This window comes from Trachinotus anak, unplaced genomic scaffold, assembly GCF_046630095.1.
Source record: "Trachinotus anak isolate AG129_WGS33_773 ecotype Australia unplaced genomic scaffold, CSIRO_AGI_Tana_v1 ptg000011l, whole genome shotgun sequence".
NCBI classification, from domain to species: Eukaryota; Metazoa; Chordata; class Actinopteri; order Carangiformes; family Carangidae; genus Trachinotus; species Trachinotus anak.
The window spans coordinates 24,033,441-24,052,855 of NW_027273862.1; the positions used below are offsets into that span (position 1 = coordinate 24,033,441).

The window sequence follows — 19,415 nt, forward strand, 5'->3', positions numbered from 1 at the left end:
TGTTGCTGATGCAAATGTTGCTTTCTTTAATATGGAGATAACTTTGTTTTTGTTTACTTCAGATGACTGCAAGATAGTCCAAAGGCTTGCAACACATGATTTTTTAATCTTACTTTGATTATGATTTAATTCACAAGTGTGCAGTTGTGGAAAAATAACTTCACATTCCATTTCCATTGTATCGTACTTTATACTTGCTCCTTCACATTTCAAAGGGAAATATTGTACTTGTGACTCCTTTACAGTTTTTAGAGACTAAAAACAGCATGAGTTTACAAAATTGACTTCAGTGTGCAGGTTAAACTACCTAACAGCATATAAAGTAGTTCAAATTTGCTCCAGTTTGGCCAGCTACAACACTGGATGTTACTAATAATGATAATAAAGATGGAAAATTGAGGAAGATGCATTAAGGGCCTTTATTTAAAGGTGCTAATTGTAAGTATTGCTACATAACCAACGTTAGCATTAACAGTTGTTTACTTACCAGTCTAGAAGAGTTCGGCATCATATTTTATTCCTTTACTCACCAGCAGTGGAAGGCAGCGTCAATGTTAACCACATTTGGAGAAAACTTACAAATAGCCCCTTTAAGTAAAAGTAGTAATACTGTAATATGAAGATACTCCATTACAAGCCCTGGATTGAAAATGTCAGTAAAAGAATAGAAGAATAATTTCAAAAAATGTTCTTATGTGCCTTTGTAAACTGAACCCCTTTGGAGCAGCAACATTTTACTCCTCTTTCATTTAAAGTATTTTGACTTTTTCATTTATTTGCTGGTTTATTTTCCTACGTCAAAGGGAAAAAACTGATTGCAAGGTGTTCTTTGCTCAGCTCTAAAATTAACAAAACACAGCTTAATACTGGACAAGTCCTCAAAAAGAGATTCAAGATTATCAACGACCTCACATACGTTTTCTATATAGACTTTGAGCTACTGACAGCAGAGATGTATTTTACATCTCCTGTATGTAAAACTGAGAGGAGGAAGTTTGGTTTTTATTCCAGAAGCCAGAGTAATAAGCACATCACATCACATCTGTGCTGAAGTGCAGTAGTTGAGTAAATGTACATAGTTATATTCCATCACCACATATACACTGACGAAGCACTTTATCAGGAAAACCTGTATACCTGTGTATTCATGCAATTATCCAATCACGTGGCAGCAGTGCAATGCATGAGATCCTTCAGATTCAGGTCAGGAGCCGGAGTTAATGTTCACATCAAACATCAGAATGAGGAAAAAATGTGATCTGAGCGACTTTGACTGTGGCACGTTAGTTGTTACCAGACAGGCTGGTCTGAGTGTGTCTAAAACTGCTGATCTCCTGGGATTTTCACTTACAACAGTCTCTGAGTTTTTACTCAGAAACAAAAAGCATCCAGTGAGCAGCAGTTCAGTGGACAGAATGGCCTTTTTGATGAGAGGTCAGAGGAGGCAGAGGGGCTACAACAGCAGAAGACTACGTCAGGTTCCTCTCGTGTCAGCCAAGAACAGAAATCTGAGGCTGCAGTGGGCACAGGCTCACCAACACTGCACAGCTGAAGACTGAAAAAATGTGGCCTGGTGTGATGAATGTGGATTTCTGATTAAGCACGCAGATGGTCGGGTCAGAATTTGGCATCAACACCGTGAATCCATGGACCCAACCTGCCTTGTGTCAACAGTCCAGGCTGTTGCTGGTGGTGTAATGGTGTGGGGGGAAGTTTTCTTGGCTTATATGAGCCTTGTTACTGACCATATGCATCCCTTTATGGCCACATTACCATCTTACTGCACCATGTCACAAAGCAGCAGTCATCACTGGTTTCATGAACATGTTTGTCACCGGCCTCCCCAGTCACCAGATCTGAATCCAGTAGAACACCTTTGGGATTTGGTAGATGATATGTGCAGCTGACAAATCTGCAGAAATGGTGCGATGCACTCATGTCAACATGGAGCAGAATCTCAGAGGATTTTTTTCCAGCATCTTGTGGAATCGAGAGCAAAGGGAGGCAATACCCAGCATCAGTATGGTGTTCCTAATTAAATAAGAAAAAACTGAAAATAGACCTACACAGTAAAATTTCAGATGGAAGCATGATAATGCCCAGACATCTTATTTCGATGGTCTTTTCCTTGAATTACTTCATTAAGCAATGATCTTCCTTCTTAACACTTGCCAGTTTAATAATAATACGACTTTGTGCTGTTGTGGCTGTGGCGTTACAGAGGGACAGATGGATGTTAGACTGCACTGCAGCTGCTCAAAGAGTTGGTGCCTCCCTGGTGTTTTGGCTGATGAGGTGTAGTTTGTGTCTCCAAATGAGGAGCATGTGTGGCAGACGCCCTCCTGATACATTATTAATAGTTCTTAGACTCCAGGCTCTTTTTCCCTCTGTTGAGTTTCAGACTTTTGCTGCTTTTTCTCCTTCGCTCAATCTAGAAATCCCCCTGCCACAGACTTTACCTTCTTTCTCTCTCGCACATCTCTATATCATTTTTGTCTTTACTCTACCCCCCACTGCTGCCCGCTCTCCTAATTGTTCTCTTCCAGCACCATCGCCGTCTCTGACTCGGCTGGTGACTGCTCTCTCTGCCACGTAAACCAAAGCGTGCCAGCTGCTCGTAAATGAACAAAATACAGCAATTACCAGGTTTGGAAATAGAGATAGGAGATTTACTTAATTTCAATGTAATGGCCATTTCTCTGTCTCTGGTGTTCGTTTAGTAGAGAGGATGATGCTGCTCAATAGCACAAATGAAACAAGACATGAAACCAAGTTTGAAAATGATTCGGGGGAGCATGAGGGAGACACTAATTCTCTAATTATTTGGAAAAACAGGCTGCTCAGGTAGCTGCTGATAACAGAGCATATTTGTCTTTCTTGCGGTGAATCAGATGAGAAGATTGATACCACTCTCACATCTGTTAAATGTGAAGCTATAGCCAGCAGCCATTAGCTTGGTTTAGCACAAAGACTCTGAACAGATAGCCTGGCTCTGTCCATGAATGTTGTATTTCGTTTGTTTTATCTACACAAAAACCAAAGTGTAAAATCGACAATTTGTCTGGCGACCAGAAGAAATCGTCTGGACATTACCTGTGTGTTTTTTTTTTAAACAGAACCAGGCTAGCCATTGCCCCTTCCTTCCAGTTTCTGTGCTCAGCTAACCTAAATGGCTGCTGGCTGTAGTCTTAGGTGTACATCTAATGGACAGATGTGAAACTTTGGGACACTTTGGGCGCTCATCAAGGGGAAACCTCAAAAACTTTCTGGGTCTTAAACTGCACTTAGAAGAATGTAGTCAGGGTAATTGTGTTTCTGTTCTCTTTTGGCTCGATGCTTCCTCTTTTGCACCCTCTCTGAGACCCCCAAACAACACACAAACTGATCCAACAATGCAGGGGTCAATAGTTTGTTCATTTCATCAAGTGGATAAATTTATGGTCACCATGAAGGCTCTGGCCTCCAGACGCCGGAATACCAATGACTCACTGTAACGTTATCACGGCCATCTCAAAGGCATCTGAATGGCAGCAGACGAGGCCAGCACAGAGGCTGTGAAGAGACTGAGCTTGTTGGCTTTATGTAGGGCTAATTACAGGACTGGGAGACAGACTCTCTGTCAGGAGGGATGGTAATATCATTAATGTCGGGGAAAGAGGAGGAATGAGATGCGTGGGGTGAAGTGTGTGGCTGTGAGGCAGAAATTATGGCTGGATTGTATAAATGCCAGAAGGTAATGAAAAATGCAAGCGGGTGGCAGGAGATACAGTCCTTCTCAGGTGTCTGTGCTTCTCAATGGATCAGAATAGCCTAATTAGGATAAATTATTAATCAGCATTGTTTTTCTTCACAGCAGTTTCACAGTGAGGACGTTCAGTATGAACAAACTGTTTCTCTGCTGCAGAACTCCACAATGGACGTGAGCAGCTCAACCAGTATTTACTATTCTAGGTTTAAGACCATCTGAATTAAGTCTAGAACAGCATGTAAAAGGTGTTTAACTGATGAACTAAATGATTACACATACGATCAATCCAGACAATAAGTTGGTTATTCCATTGATATTAATGACTCCACTGTTTTATTTTTGGTAATGTTTTTGTATTGAATGTTTCTTTTTTTTTAAATTAAAATATATACAATGCATATATATGATTTCTTTTCCCTGTTAAAACAACAGTGTATATAAATATTATAAGACTGCAGAGATAATGCAATGTAAAAAATCTGGTCTCTTGCAATAACGTATATGTAAAATAATACATATTGAAAAATAATACAATTTTTATAAATGAACTATTTATTATTAACTATTTATTAAGCATTCATTTCAGCATGAATTCATCAGACAATTATTTTCTTTATTTATTGATTGACCATTTCATCTATAAAATAATGATAATGATAATATGCTGTCTTCACATGACTTGGTTTGGCTGACCAACAGAGACACTCTGTGCTTGATCGAATATGACAAAGAAAAGATGTAAATCCTCTCATCAACAGGAACTGAGAAATGTTTTAAATAGTTTCTTGAAAAAAAGCCAAAAAATAAAGAAGCAATAATTGATTTTCATTATTTTTGCAGATGAATATTCTACTCAACTAATTCAATCATCTTAACAGTGGACAAGGAAGGATAATAAACCAGTCACACGAGGCCAATCCCAGTCCATACCAGTATGGAGATCTTCATTAAAGTACTCAGTCCCTGTTCAACATAAGAAAGGAAGAGAGCAGACCCAAGTTTAAGAAAAAATGCTTTTATTTTTTACACCTTTAAAAAGCAAATTTTTAAAGCACAAAGATTTACTCTGTATATAAACACGTCTCTTCCTTGGACTAAAAAATGGTAGCATTTGCACATTGTGCTTGGATTGCAAAGTCTATACAACCGCTCTGGGTCTCCTGTGGTGTCAAGACCCCAGTAAACATTTTATTGCATAAATCACATTTGACCTCAGTGGTCATATGCTTTTAATGTATAGTGGAAAGACAGACAAAAATACCACTAAAATGAGGAAAAGGAAGTTCTCATACCTATTACACAGTGAACAATAATAGCAGCTTTCTTAATGAAGGCGTTGCACATTGTCCTGAAAATAAAAAAAACCCCAAATAATCCAAAAGAAATACAACCATTTAATGTGATAATAAACGGCAGTTGTGCTTTTGTCTATCTAGAAAAACATCTGATGCAAATGATTGATCCAACAAATGATGAAAAAAACCACACACTGAAGAAAAAAACAAAAACAAAAAACAAACCAAAACAAAACAAGCAAAAAAATTTTCAAGGAGAATTTGCAGCAATTGGCTCATTTCCCTTTAAAACAGTAGCTGACTAAATGCTAATCTCTAGTTGCACACATCCCCTTTATGATAAGCAAGTTACATATCTTGTTTTTGCTATAATCTATTTAACCTACATCGGAAAAAACTAGTATTTCACAAAAGGCAGTGTCTCTCCGTGACATCTCCAAGGAGACTTATCATTAAATGCTGAATGGAAATTGGTTTGCACAAAAGTAGACAAATTCAAATGTACTTGAATCAATGACTTTGGTATAAACAAAATGGAGCCAGGTATTCACAGACAAAACTTCAGTTCCTGAATGTTCCCTTTAAACTACACATATCTACTGTCCTGTCAAAATGGCAAAGTATGAATTATGCAAGTATCCATGGAAAGAAAATGCCACCAGGAAATGAACAAAACAAGGATCAGCTAGCATTCAAAAAATGTGCACTCATACTTCTTCTGGGATAATTTTACAAACAAAACTTCAGTATGATTCCTTCCATCCACAATATAAACCTATACAGCAGAGGATGAGGGCCACTGTTAAGAAAAAAAGAATTTTGAGACTCAAATATTTTGAGAAAAAAGTCACATAAGAGAAAAAGTTGTAATTTTGTGGAAAAGGTATAATTTAACAAGTCTCAGTATTTCAAAGTCATAATATTTTTTAAGTCATATTTGGGAGAAAAAGGTTGTAATATTACATGACAGAAAAGTCATATTATTAGAATGAAATCATAGTATTACATAGAAAAAGTTCCTTTGAGAACAAAACTGTAGGTGTACAATATATAGTATATATGCACTATATGTACAGTTACGATATTCCTTAAAAAAGACCTCATTTTCCTCTTTCTTGCAACAATATTATGACTTCATTTTTGAAATACTGCAGCTTTTTTCCTGAAATATTCTGACAAAATCTCAGACTGTTTTTCCTTTAGCATTGGCCCCAACACTCCGTCATAAAACCTCACTTAGTCCTAAAAGCAGGAAGTTGAGTTACAGTGGAAGCTGTGAGGTCAGGAAGATGCTTGTACCAAAGCAGCTCAATGTTACATCAAAATGAATCACAAGCTTCTTTGATGTCGCCTTCATAGCTCACACTTTGACAACCTGAAGTCAGACTGTCTGGGAAAATGTACTCATGTCAAAGTTTTAGGAAAACGACCAAAGGAAATTCACCATCACCACTTTCAGAAAAAGCGAACCAGCCGGATTCTCACGCTTCTCATTAATAATCTTTAAGGTAGATCGATGAAAGCCTCATTGATGCTGAGGGCTCCACTTTGTTTTGTTTGTGAGAGCGATGCCAGTGAATGCTGACTCATCCCTGACTAGTGACTGCACTGTGCGTGCAGGCTCTCCAGCCTATTAGCCGGGTGAATTGTTAGTGTCTTGGCGAGCCCATCTCTCATCGTACAGCGGTCAACAGGGCAGCGCTCAGATTAAAAACGCTGAGTTCATGCACCCACACAGCTGAGAGGAGAAATGAGAGCCTGCTGGGACTGACAGCCTCTTTCTGTTTATCAAGAATTTACCTCCAGCTTCACTACCCCTGGCTTTGTCTATTTAAATGCTATGAATTGACATGGTAGTGAGATGCAGCTGGGCCTCTGCTGCCCACATGTCTATCTACTCCAATACACAACACAGACATCCACACCGCCCACACTTGGATCCTGCAATTATCATCTGTATTTTTAAATTATAGGAGAAGAGCTTTTCACAGGAGTTTCCAAGTAAACAACAACCTAAAAAAGGTTGAATGAAAAAGTAGCTACAACTAATAACACTGGTGTTCAAACCAAGAAAAATAAAGGGATATAAATATTTCAATCTTTAACGATGACACAGGGATTCATCTGAAACTAAAGTTTTCTAAAGGTTAAATAAATTTCCTTTAGTATGTCCTGTTCTTATGACACTCCTGGGCCTATTTAGACTGGTCTGCATGAAGGTTTAGTTGACTGTTCTATTTGAATCTATCTTTCAGGGACAATGCACATTAATCGCCATCGATCAAAACAACTAATTCACTAATCTGTAGTTCCTTGTCAGAATAGTAAAAAATACATGTAAAGGTCTGAAGACATATTGATAATATTATCGAAGACAGCTTATATGTGTAGTATAGTCTGTGCGCTTCATGTCCACACCCATAAGGATGGTAAATATGTGTGGCTCTAAATCCTAAATGTTTTCTAGCTGTACCGTGCAAATGGGAAGAGGAGAGAAGAGTGACAGTGACACTTGATCAGATTCCTTTTTTCAGTAAACCGACCACGTCTGTGATAAATTGACTCAGTTGGGATTCACCGCCAGGATCTCTGAGATGGGAACCCTACGCTTTACTAATTGAGCTGAACTTGAAATGATGCAGAACTAATTACTTGTAGCTGTGTTCTACAGCGGCACATGAATTATTAATTATTTTTTGTGACCAACTGACAGTCTTTAGTTTCTTTTTGGTTACACCTAAGAATGGTAGCAAACAGTGTATCATCGTTCGACTAGTAAGGAAAAATTCTAATTATGTTTTTTTATTTTTATTTTTTTATTGTAGGCTCGATGAGCTTATCTCTAGGAATGTAACATGTTGTGGCAGCGCGCTACCTGCAGTCTTCTGTCTCAACTGAAAGTGTAAGTGACATGAGCTAAGATGCAGTCATGCAGGCAACTCTGACCAAACACAACAGCTCAGCCGAACACAGTGGAATTGTGGGTAAGAACCAATGAGAGCAACTGACAGTGGAGCCAGTTTAACTCCTTGAAATCTGAGGTATTTATCCCTCAGAGTTGATTTCAAGCACCTTGACAGACACAAAAAACACAACGATAGAAAGTTTTTCAAGGAGTTCAGATCACTAAGCACAAAACAACACAATCCCCCCAAAATTATTTGTCATTACTTATCTGTATTTTAGAGAAAAGGGCTTCAGAAAAGACTTGGAAGTTCCTGTTTTGGAAGCATGAAGCATTTGACTCTTCATCTTAAATGTATTTCACCGAAACAACTTAAACATGGTAAACCTTCCTGATTTTAAACTTGTAATGTTGGAGTGGAGACATAAAATCCAAAAGTATTTTCTGTTCATAAGATATTTTTTTTTGGCAACATTCTCCTCCAAATAATTTATAATATATTCTGTTATTTACAGTTTATTTGTTTCAATAAACTTTGCAAATCTGGGATGAAATGGTAAAAAAATACAGTTTGAGAAGAGACTGGATGCATCAAGAATACCAGAAATTATTCAATTTAAACAATTGAAGGAGTTTTGTCTTTCTCTAACATCATATATTGATATTTTAAACCACACACCCACACCCACACCCACACACACACCCACACACACACCCACACCCACACACACACACACACACACACACACACACACACACACACACTCTGTGAAACTAGGTCTGTGCATAATTACAAACACTAGCTCAAGAAAAGAGAACAGGCGTGTGGAGCTACAGTCAGTGTTGCAGAAAATATAAAACCTGCAACGGAGCACACAAGAAAGTTTTAGAGTTGAGAGTTGCAGCTGACTAAACTCATCTTTTAGATTATGAACTTCAACCAAAACTGGGACGCACACAGTCATACAATGTGAGCATCCACATCACATTCAATTATCCATTCAGTTCTCACACTTAGAGCATATTCCTCCTCTTTTCAGTCACTGTCTCAGCTGTATACTACATATGTGTTACAGTTTACCTAGTTGTGCTTGGCACGAATCCCTTTTAAGTAGTTTTTCCAGCGCTTGACCACATCTTTGAAGATGGGAGAATTGTCTATGGATGCCAGCAGCTGCAGCTGGTTAATGTGCGTGGTGTGATAGTCCCAGCGCGCCAGGTTGGGTGCAGTGCCCAACATGAAGTGACGCAGGTCATAGATGCTCCCAGAGCCTGTGTCAAAGAGCGGCAGCATGGCCTTCAGTGACTCCATGCCACGGTTGAACAGCTGCCCTGCCTCCTTGCCAAGTTTCTCTCCGGCTGTCTCAGTCAAGTCATAGAGTCCCAGCAGGGAGTAGATGAAGCCGTTGAGGACAAAGGAACTGGGTGTGGTGGGGTATTCTTCATACCAGTCATATTTGTTCATGAACACCGCTTTGACCCCGTGCTGCGCTGAAGGCACCTTGTAGGGTCCTACTGCCTTGAGGGCAGCGTTGAGGTAAACCTGGTCCTTGGTGAGGAGGTAGGCTCTCACCAGGGTGGACATGGCCTGGCCCTGGGCCATGGCCGAGTACCAGCCGGGCTCCAGAGGCCGGAAGCCTTCACCCAGTTTACGAGTGACCATGATGGGCCATCCACCTCGTTCGTCCTGGTTGCGCACCAGCCAGTCGCTGGCAGCAAAGAAAGCGGCCATGTGGGCAGTGGTGGAGATAGTGACGTTGTCAACAAAGCCACGCCCATGTAGGACTAACCGCACCACCCGTCTGGGCATGATCTGAGAAAGAAATCAGATGCAAAGGCGGACAAAATAATAAGTGTAATGTAATTAATGTAATTATTTAGTGTCAATGTTCTCACAGAAGAAATTTTAAATTCTACAAAGATTTGTTAAAAACAACAAATCAATAATCATTGTGTAATTACTTTTTCTGATACCACTAACTGAAATACATCTTAAAGATGAAAATGAATTATGCATGGCTCAGTTTAGGGCTGCAGCTACTGTTTTTTTCATTATTGATTAATCTGCTAATTATTTTCTTGATTAACCGATGAGTGGTTTTGTCCATGAAAGTGACAGAAAATAATGAAAAGTGTCATCACAATTTCTTAGAGCCCAGGGTGATCTCTTCTCATTACTTGTTTTGTTCAAAAACCCAAGATATTTATTATCGATGAAGAAAAGCAGCAAATTCTCACGTTTGTAAAGATGAAACCAGGAAATGTTTTGCATTCTTCATTAAAAATTGACTTAAATGATTACTCAATTATCAACCTAGCTGCTGATTCATTTTCTATTGATTAATTAATCAAATATTTTTGTTCAGCTCTGGTCCAGTTACACAGTCTTTACAACACAGTTGTTTTATAAAAGGTTCTTTCAGCAGGTCTATATTTGACATAAACCAACCTTCGTGGCCTTCACAGCCTTCGTGTTGGACAGGCCAACGCCCTTCCTGAGGTCGGTGAGCAGGTCTCGGGTCAGAGTGGTCCAGGTGGTTCTTGGCCCGATTCCATAGGTGATTTCATGATCCTTGAAGGCTATGAGCTGCGTGCTGGTCACGTAGTGAATAGTGAAGGGCGGGCCCTTCTCTGTGGTTTCAAGAACCACGGACACGCTGCCGTTGGAAATGAACTTGATGTCCAAGCTGAGGATGAAGTCTTTGGAGTTACCCAGCTGGAGGGATACGCCTTCTGAGGAATCTGTGGTGGGGTGAGCAGGGTGGGGGTGGGTGCAGCAGAGAAAAAGAGTGTATGATGTACCAGAATGGCAGGAGAAAGGAAATGTCATTCAGGTGCATTTCTTCAGAAATAAATGACTAACCTCATCTGAACCTCTGACGATTACTGGATGACAATGGACTATTTTTAGCACACTGACTGGAAGCCTTTTGCAGTGTGTCTGTCCCCCTTAATACACTCTCCTTCGATGGTATGTTTCTGTGATAGCTTGGCTTTTCACTCATGTTCCCCAGATTCACTCTGTAGTCACATTCTCAAATCGATAACAATCCGACAACTTTAGAAATAATCTGCGGTCAAAGCCCTGCTTTTTGATTACCGGGGTCTCATATCGTTATTACCTGTGTGAAGTGCCTCACTGGGTGGGTGTGTGTGTGTGTGTGTGTGTGTGTGTGTGTGTGTGTGTGTGTGTGTGTGTGTGTGTGTGTGTGTGTGTGTGTGAGTGAGAGAGAGAGAGAGAGAGAGTGAGAGGGAGAGCAGACGCAGGCACACAGAGACAAGGTTCTCATGGGATGTAGAGTACAGATGTGTCACTGCACACTGAGCTTAATTAGGAGGACCGACTGGAGGGAATAGAGGGAAAGAACAGAGCAGCAGCAAAGACGGAGCAAGAGAGTGAAAGGAGAAGTTGATTCACTGCAGCAACTTTTCTATTCTCCACATCTCTTCCCTACAAATCTCAAAGCCACAAACTCAGATGATATTCATTTTCCACACTGCCACTGCTCCTCTTACACTCTATCAACCCTCAGTATTCAGCTGCTGTTCTGATTTCATTTCAACAGCCTTAAGCATTACCAGCTTCTGGAATGATCTCTCCTTCAGCCTTGTTACTTGGTCTGAACAGGAGGAAGACCTTTTTTTAAATCAAGCCCCCCCAAAGGACGAAGGGAGGAAAGCATGTAGGAGTAAGGAAAAAGGAGGGTAATGGCATGATGGGTCACACAAGTGCTCTTAAAGCCACGCCTGAGAGTGGAGAGAGTGAAAATGAGCCAAGAGTGAGCAGACAATTGAGAATCAGAGAGATAGAGAGATCTCACATGACACGAGCTGAGAAAGCAGAAGAAGACGAGGCCGGCTGAGACACAAAGCCAGTCGATCAGGAGGAGAATGAAAGAGAGAGCCAGTCTGGCAGGGGCCTCTGGATGACTACGACTCTTTAATGCACTCATAAATCCATTACTTAAGGCAATGCAGAGAGTAAGTGGATTTGTACCCTGGCCCTGTGATTACTCTGCCATCAATAAAGGATGGGAAGGGAATATAGACAAGATTCCACCTCCTCTGCTCTGCTCTGCGCTCTGGCTGTTTAGCAGTAAGGCAGGACACAGAAATGACATGCAGCTAGAAATATGTCAGCCACGCTTATATACAAGTGTGAGCAGGAGACACTTGAAAACACATGTACAGTAAGTGTTTTGAATACAAGAGACCCAAGCGACAAGACAGCAATCAATGCCCAACCAAATTCTCCTGAGACCTACAGAGATACGGTGGCTGTGAAAAGTATTCATCCCCTCAGGGAAGTTTGAATGGTCCTAGGGTTGTAATCAATGATTAGCTTTATTATTGATTTATTAATGATTTCCCCAATTATTCTTTATGTCAATGAAACTTTGGAAAATAGTGAAAAATGCCCAGTATAATCTCCCAGAGGCTGAAGTGACTAATCCAAATTTCTTATTTCATAGAGTCCACAACTTAGATTTATTCAGTCTACTTTATTACTTAAAGACGACTGAAATAGTTCAACAATTGTAAAATTAGTTGATGATTGATTGACTAATCAATTACTCAACTCATTGCTTCTGCTCAACATGCTTCACTTTGTCTTACAACACTGAATCAAAGTAGATTTAATGTGTTTTTTGGAAACTGATAAACAGAAAAAAATACTCTTTAAAAGTGATGAATCACTTTCAAATGAATTCTAAATATAAAATACAAAATATGAATATTCACTCCCTCCAACTAAGTGTTTAGTAGATGCATATTTGACAGCAATTTCAACCTTGAGTCTGTATGAATATGTCTGTATAGTTACACCTTTGCACATCTGGATACTGCAATTTTTTCCCCCTATTCTTCTTTGCAAAACTGTTGAAGTTCTGAGAACAAAATCTGGGCTCTGACTTGGTGACTAGAACTGCATTTTCAATTTAACATATAAGATACAAGATTTTCCAATTTACAGTCGTCATTTTTCAATTAATTCCAATATTCGGTTCCAACAGCAATTCAATGTACTTACATTTACTAATTATCTCTCTATATAACAGTTTTTATTGGTAGTGGCTTTATCAGAGACTCAGATTGCCAATCAAAGCACGAAATTAAGCATGCATGCAATCCAGTGTTAATCCAGTGTTCATCCAACATTTTAAAGCCACTGTAGCTGGTGGCAGCCGTTACTCCACTGCATCTGCATACAGTGAACACCCTGCTAATTCTACCATGGGTTTGTTTGTACAAACTTCATTTCTAAATGACTGACCAACCACGAGGAAATTCAGAAAATAAAGTTTCCCAGTGGAGGACAGTGTTCGTGCAGCAATGTGCAGATGGTAGGTTATTATCAGGAGACAGACGATTGATCCACTTGTCAGAGGCTTTGAGGGACTGTTCAACACCGGTGCCCTAGATACAGTAAGGAGAAAAAAGGCCCAAACAAAAGGAGGAGAGCAGGGGCTGACGTGGAGGGAGGCAAAGAAAGAAAGAGAAACTGACAGCAGAGGAAGAAAACAAGAAAAGTTTGGATGAGACAGCAGAATAAGGCATTAAAATGGATCGGGCAAATATGATTGCAACGTTTAGGGAGCACATGAGGACTGACGGGTGATAAGTGGGTGGAAATAAGTAAATAGAGAGGGAAGGCTGAAATCTGGGGATGGACAGGGAAGATTAATAGAGAATGAAGACTGCCAAGGGAGGGCTGAGGAGTGATGATGAAACCATGATGATGTCAAGGAAAGACAGAGCTGTGAGGGTGAGTTGAAGTAAGGGAAGGTGAGCACAGAGCAGAACAGGGGAAAAAAAAAAGGCGTGGAGCGGTAAGATGAAACAAAATTGTTGATGATGAGAGGCTGAAAGCTGAAGAACTAGGAGGAGGGGAAAATTACAGTAGAGACAGCCGTTTAATAGAGGACAGAGAGAGAGAAATATCAGCAGATCAGAGGAGGATAAAGACAGCTCACAGTCAGCACTGGGTTAAAGACTTTGACTTGTTCCAATTCCAGATATAAGCCTGCCAACTATCTTGTGGAGTTGGTCATAGTTGTAAAACTAGGCTAGATTTAAAATTTCTATCACCCTCTATTACAACATTAAAGCGCTACCACCCAGGCCTTTGTGGACCTGAGTCCGACCTTTGACACTCAGGGAGGGAGAGTCCCTGTGGAAGTTTTTGACAAACCTTGATGTTTCAAGAGTTCTGGTAGCCATGCTAAAGCTCCTGTATACCAATACCAGCTCCTATGTCAAAGCCAACGGCCAGCTGTGTACTAACACTGAGATCACTAGTGGAGATGGCAGGGCTGCGTCCAGGTCCAGGTCCAGGTCCTGAGACACAAGCTGTCTGCGCAGGACAGAAAGCCTGAGGTGGAACCACAGGTTCCCCAGTGGTAGACTGACTCACTGAACAGCCACAAGTCTCAGCAAACATCAGGGCCACATCAGGGCTATTCGACCACATCACCAGGTCCAATCCTCCCATTAAACCTGCTTAACTGCTCTGGGAGCTGCCACCCCAAGGATGGTTCAGACCCCAAGAGGACCTAGATCACTCTCCTGGAGGAGGACCTTAGAGGGTTGGGATGACAGCTCAGCCTGCAGACTGGCCCAGAATCATACAGCTGGGATGAGGTGTGTTCTAGCGTCAAGGTTCAAACCATGGGAGCAGGTAAGTGAGTGAGTGTTTAAGGCTAATTGCATTTTTTTCCTGACTGATATTGAAGTTGCTATTCACACTGCAATAATTTTCCATGAATTTAGCTACATGCATTTATTTGTGGTCTGAGTAGTATTAAACTAAAAATACTGCTGCTTGTTGTTCAGGTCCTCTCATGATCTTATTTTCTTTAATGCCAGTCATTTAGAGAAAAGTCAACTTCTATGCAAACAAGCTGTTTTTTCATGGTCAGATATTTATTAAGATGTTTATTAGAATACAGTATGGGTATTAAATTGAAATTCAGGAAGAGGTCCAGTTACACAAAGTTTCCTGAAGCAAATAATAAGAACTCTAAGAATAATAATTAAATGTTTTTTCTCTCATTTCAAGGAAGACATGGGCTGTAATAACCATTTCCTTCTATTTTCACTATTTATAAGCCCTTTGAAGCAATAAGCTTACAATTTTAATTCCCAACAACCAGCTGTTCACCAGCTGTTTTTAATTTAACATTGCAAACAAAAACTGCTAAAGTCTGAAGTAAATGTGAGGCAGTCAGAAAGATCATTAATGTTGAAAAACAGCAAAATGATGCAGCCCGATCCTTTTTTCAAAGATGAGAATGAAAAAAAAAAAAAAAAACACAGAGAGGTGTTTCTTCTACCACAAGACCATCTTTGGCTGAGTCTAAATCTGTAGACACCAGCATGTAGAGTCAACATATTGACCCAGCAGCAGTCAAGATTTCTTTTTTGTTGAACTGAATTGACAGCAGTGGAGTAAGTTTGCCAGAGACAGTTATTATAGCTGGTGAAAGCAACGGTCACCAACTCAGATTGTAACAAGCTACAGCTAATTAAGACGCTTGGATAAAAATTAAAATCCTCCCAACTCAAGAATCCAGAGTATCTGAGGACAGTCAGAGCAGAGCAGTGTGATTGTATTCTTCCCACCACATGCTCATGCTGCAGCCCTGTATACAACTCTGTTTGGGACATAATGAAAATCACAATACGTCTAGATTTGTTTTCCTTCATATTTAGTCTCTTTTTAGATACATTTTTACAGGCATAAGTGAGAAGACTGCACAAAATAACAAACGACTGCTGAGTCTGAGGGACACTGGAGCAGAGCGTCCTCAGCACCATATGAGCCTTGGATGCAATGAGGGAGGTGAATTAAATCTGATTCCTTGGAGGTGAAACAGTGCAAAGTCAGTCAGCTTTATTACGAGTGATAAAACTCCCCATTTTCTGAGGGCCTGTTAATTACGTACTAATGGAGAGAAAAAAGTGATTATCCAGACAATCCAGACAGTTCAGCAGTTTGTAAATCCCACCAAATCCATCTAAAGCAAACAAACAAACAAACAAACAAACAAACAAACAAAAAGTTTTCAGTGCCATTTTTGTAATGTCACCTCGATGTCTGACTCATCAGAGGCCTTTATAGCTTAAATGCATGCTGTAATTATACTGCTTGTATTATGCTCTTGTAGTACACTCTAAAATGGGTTGATCTGAATAAGAAAACATGCGCCACAGAGCTTCATCAAAAATACATCAGTGAGCAACACAGTTGCAGTGGGTGACGTGACTTGATAACAGCGAACGTGTAGTTTTTTTATTTAATTTCTATAAAACTGAGCACTTTATTCTAAATTTTTTTTTTTAAAAAAAAAAGCTCTCTGTTTTGTACTTATTACTAATTGCAGCCCTTATTGACCTTGAAATGTGAAAAGAACATTTCATTATTCTTGGAGAAGTTATGATTTATAATCTCACAGCCCCCTCAGGACCACTGTTCCTCTGATTGAGGAAAATTTGTCTGACTGGACCTCTTTGAATTTTAACTGAACACCTCTGGTACATCTCTGTTCATGACTGTTCATTGTTCACAATGGAGGAAGCCACTGCTCTCCAAAAAAGAGAGGTTTGACGCTCCACAACACGACAGAGAAAATGTTTTGTGGACTGATGAAAACGGTTGATGGAAAGGTTTAATTGTTTGTGGAGAACATGCAGCACTATGGATGGTGTGAAAAGGGCGCTGCATACCACCATGAAACCATCATCCCAAAGATGACGTATGCTTTGCTGCTTCAGGGCCTGAACAGCTCAACATCATCGGGTGGAAAATGAATTCTCAAATTTATCAAGGAACATATATTACAGGATAACACCAGGTGAAGCTCACTAGACGCTGGGTGATGCAGCAGCACAGTGACCCTAAATATCAAAGCAAATCTACTACAGAATAACTTCAAACAAAGAAAACCTGTCTGTTGGAGTGGCCCAGTCAGAACCCAGACCTTCATCCAGTTGAAATGCAGTGTAATGACCTGAAGAGAGCTGCTCGGACAGCTGCTGATCAGACATCCTAAGAATATGGCTGATCTGAAGAAGCTCTGTAGGGAGAATGGTCTAAAATTCCTCCTGAAGTTTTTGCAGGTCTGATCAGCAGCTACTGGAAGAGCTGCTTGAGGCTAGTGGAGGTTCAGCCTGTTATTAAAGCCAAGAATTTTTACTTCAGGTTTTTCCAACAGCATTGTACATGTTTAATGGGTGTGTCCAGAAAAGACATACAAGTTTATAATTGTTAGCTTGGGGACAATGTATTACGTTACGACCAATCAATCTAGAAAACCAGGTCATTCTAAAGGGTTAACATACTTTTTCTTGCCACTCTATGTGGCATGTCCCCTGTTGTTCTGCCAGTATTCTCGCACTGTTCCGGTGACTCACCACTGACTATCATCCTGTCCTGAGGGTGCAGCGGCATATCGAGCCTCCTGCAGACACAGTGAAAGGAGATAAGCTGCATGCCCTGAGGCCACCCGGGCTCGTGGAAGGCTTACATACCTAGAGCACTGAACTGACGCACGGAGGTAGCTCGGGTCTTGTCGTGGACACGGCTGAGACCGCAACCTTTCGGTACACTCCAGGGTGCTGTGCTGGCCCGGCTGTCTCTCTCCTCAGCTGTATCGTAGACCTCCACATGGGGAGGGCGCTCAGTCAGGTTTTTGCTGTAATGGCTCAGACCGTATTGGGATATCTGGATGGCGTAGAAGTAGCCTTGAGGGCCCCACTGAGTGGACAGAGGCACTCCTGGGTGGAAATGAGGGAGGTAGAGACAGAGGACAAGGAGAATTATGTCAAATTCAATAAAGAAAAAAGATAGCTTCAAATGCAAGGTACGACAATAGTAGCTGCTTTTTCCCTGTTTGTTACTTTTATAGTGTTTTGAAATGCTTCTAAATCTTCTGCTTACATCATCATCTTCTGTGTGTTAAGGTTTTTCTTTTAAGCTCTTTGCGATTTCAAATAAATGTTCCTTTTTATATGGCAGTAGACATAACAGATTTTTTTTTTTTGGCTTGAGGAAAGACTAAATCTGTTCACTGCTGGGTCACATTAAGTTCACAACCATGATTATATCAATAAAACTGGTACAAAATCAATTATTAATAGCAAACATACAAATTGTAAAACTTTTCAGTAATTGGATGAGACCGGCTATGGCAGTAACAAAGATTCAAATCTGGGCCTATTTTGTAAACACAGAAACAAAAGACTACAGAGTAAAAAAAAGAAAAGCAAAAAAAAGGTTAGAAAGAAACACCACACAAGCTATGGTACACGCTTGGACAGCGTGGTGAAATTCAAGCTAATCTACAGCATTTCACCGGAGGCAAGCTTCCCTCTTCACACAGACAGAAATAGCTCAGGCAGGAGAATCACTCTGATTAACAGATAGTTCACTTATAGACCTTGTGACAGAGAGAGCACACGTGAAACCCAAACCCCATCCTTCTGAGAAGAAGAACATAATATGCTCAGATTAGGTCGGTGATAATGTGCCTCCTACTTTCAAACTAATCACCTGATCGCTTATGTTCTAATTCCCTTATCACCATTTCTGCTGTTTTCCTAAACAAGCACATCTCACAAAAAACACACAGTTCCCCGACTCCAATACAGACAGTAATTATAATGATAAAACATATATAAAACTTATATAACACCGTTCATAAATAAAACACAGCTCAAAGCCCTTTAGAAAACAGCTGAAACAATGATTGGAAGTTAAAGGTAATAGACCCTCAATATATATTTTTTTGACTGTGAAACAAAATGTACATACTGCTCATGCAGGAACACGCAGGGTAAAGTTACACATAATGCCAATATATTTATCGATTATAAAGTAATAGTTATACAGTAAATTCTCCAAAGTGATCTTTTGAACTATTTCCCTGATTTTCTCTCAGACTTCGGAACGGCTAATATTTACCTTTGGTCTTTCCACTGTGAGAACATGACGTAGCTTTTCACCTGTCAGCGAGTAGCTTTAACAAAAACCCTCCATCCATCCCTGATCCGTCCTCTGCACAGGACTCTCCAACAACCACTACCGTAGATGTCGTTGCAGTGACAGGAGCACGATCCCTCCCTGATGTCCCATTCACAAACACTGGTCATTTGGTTCAATGGCCAGTCCAACCACAGCTATAAGCACTACCACTGAGGATTGAACCCAGGTTCTTAAAGTGGTGAATGGATGGTGTTTACTTCTGTACCACCTGGGCAACCCTATTCTACTTGCCCTGCACTAAAGTGGTTAATAGATAGACAGCAACTATATTTTAATGGACCATGTACACATTTTTGTATATGTGCATTGCATGTTATAATTTAGAGACACCAAACTGACTTCACTGACACAATGCGTCTGTGGTATGTTTAGCCACTGCATGTTTTGCATGAATGAATGGCCCAGAATCAGAAGATTTTTATC

At 40.3% G+C, this 19,415-nt stretch overlaps 1 protein-coding gene across 2 annotated transcripts in view; it reads right to left on the bottom strand.

Moving 5' to 3' along the window:
* Positions 1-4,747: 4,747 nt before the first annotated feature.
* glceb (glucuronic acid epimerase b) overlaps positions 4,748-19,415 on the bottom strand; it is a 50,822-nt gene continuing 36,154 nt past the window's right edge. For both annotated transcript variants that reach the window (XM_071489167.1, XM_071489166.1), the window contains 3 exons: positions 17,480-17,725; positions 10,398-10,690; positions 4,748-9,761 (listed from right to left, as the gene is read on the bottom strand). In XM_071489167.1, coding sequence (XP_071345268.1) covers positions 9,030-9,761; positions 10,398-10,690; positions 17,480-17,725 — 1,271 coding nt within the window. In that variant the 3' untranslated portion in view covers positions 4,748-9,029. The remainder of the gene's footprint in view (positions 9,762-10,397; positions 10,691-17,479; positions 17,726-19,415) is intronic.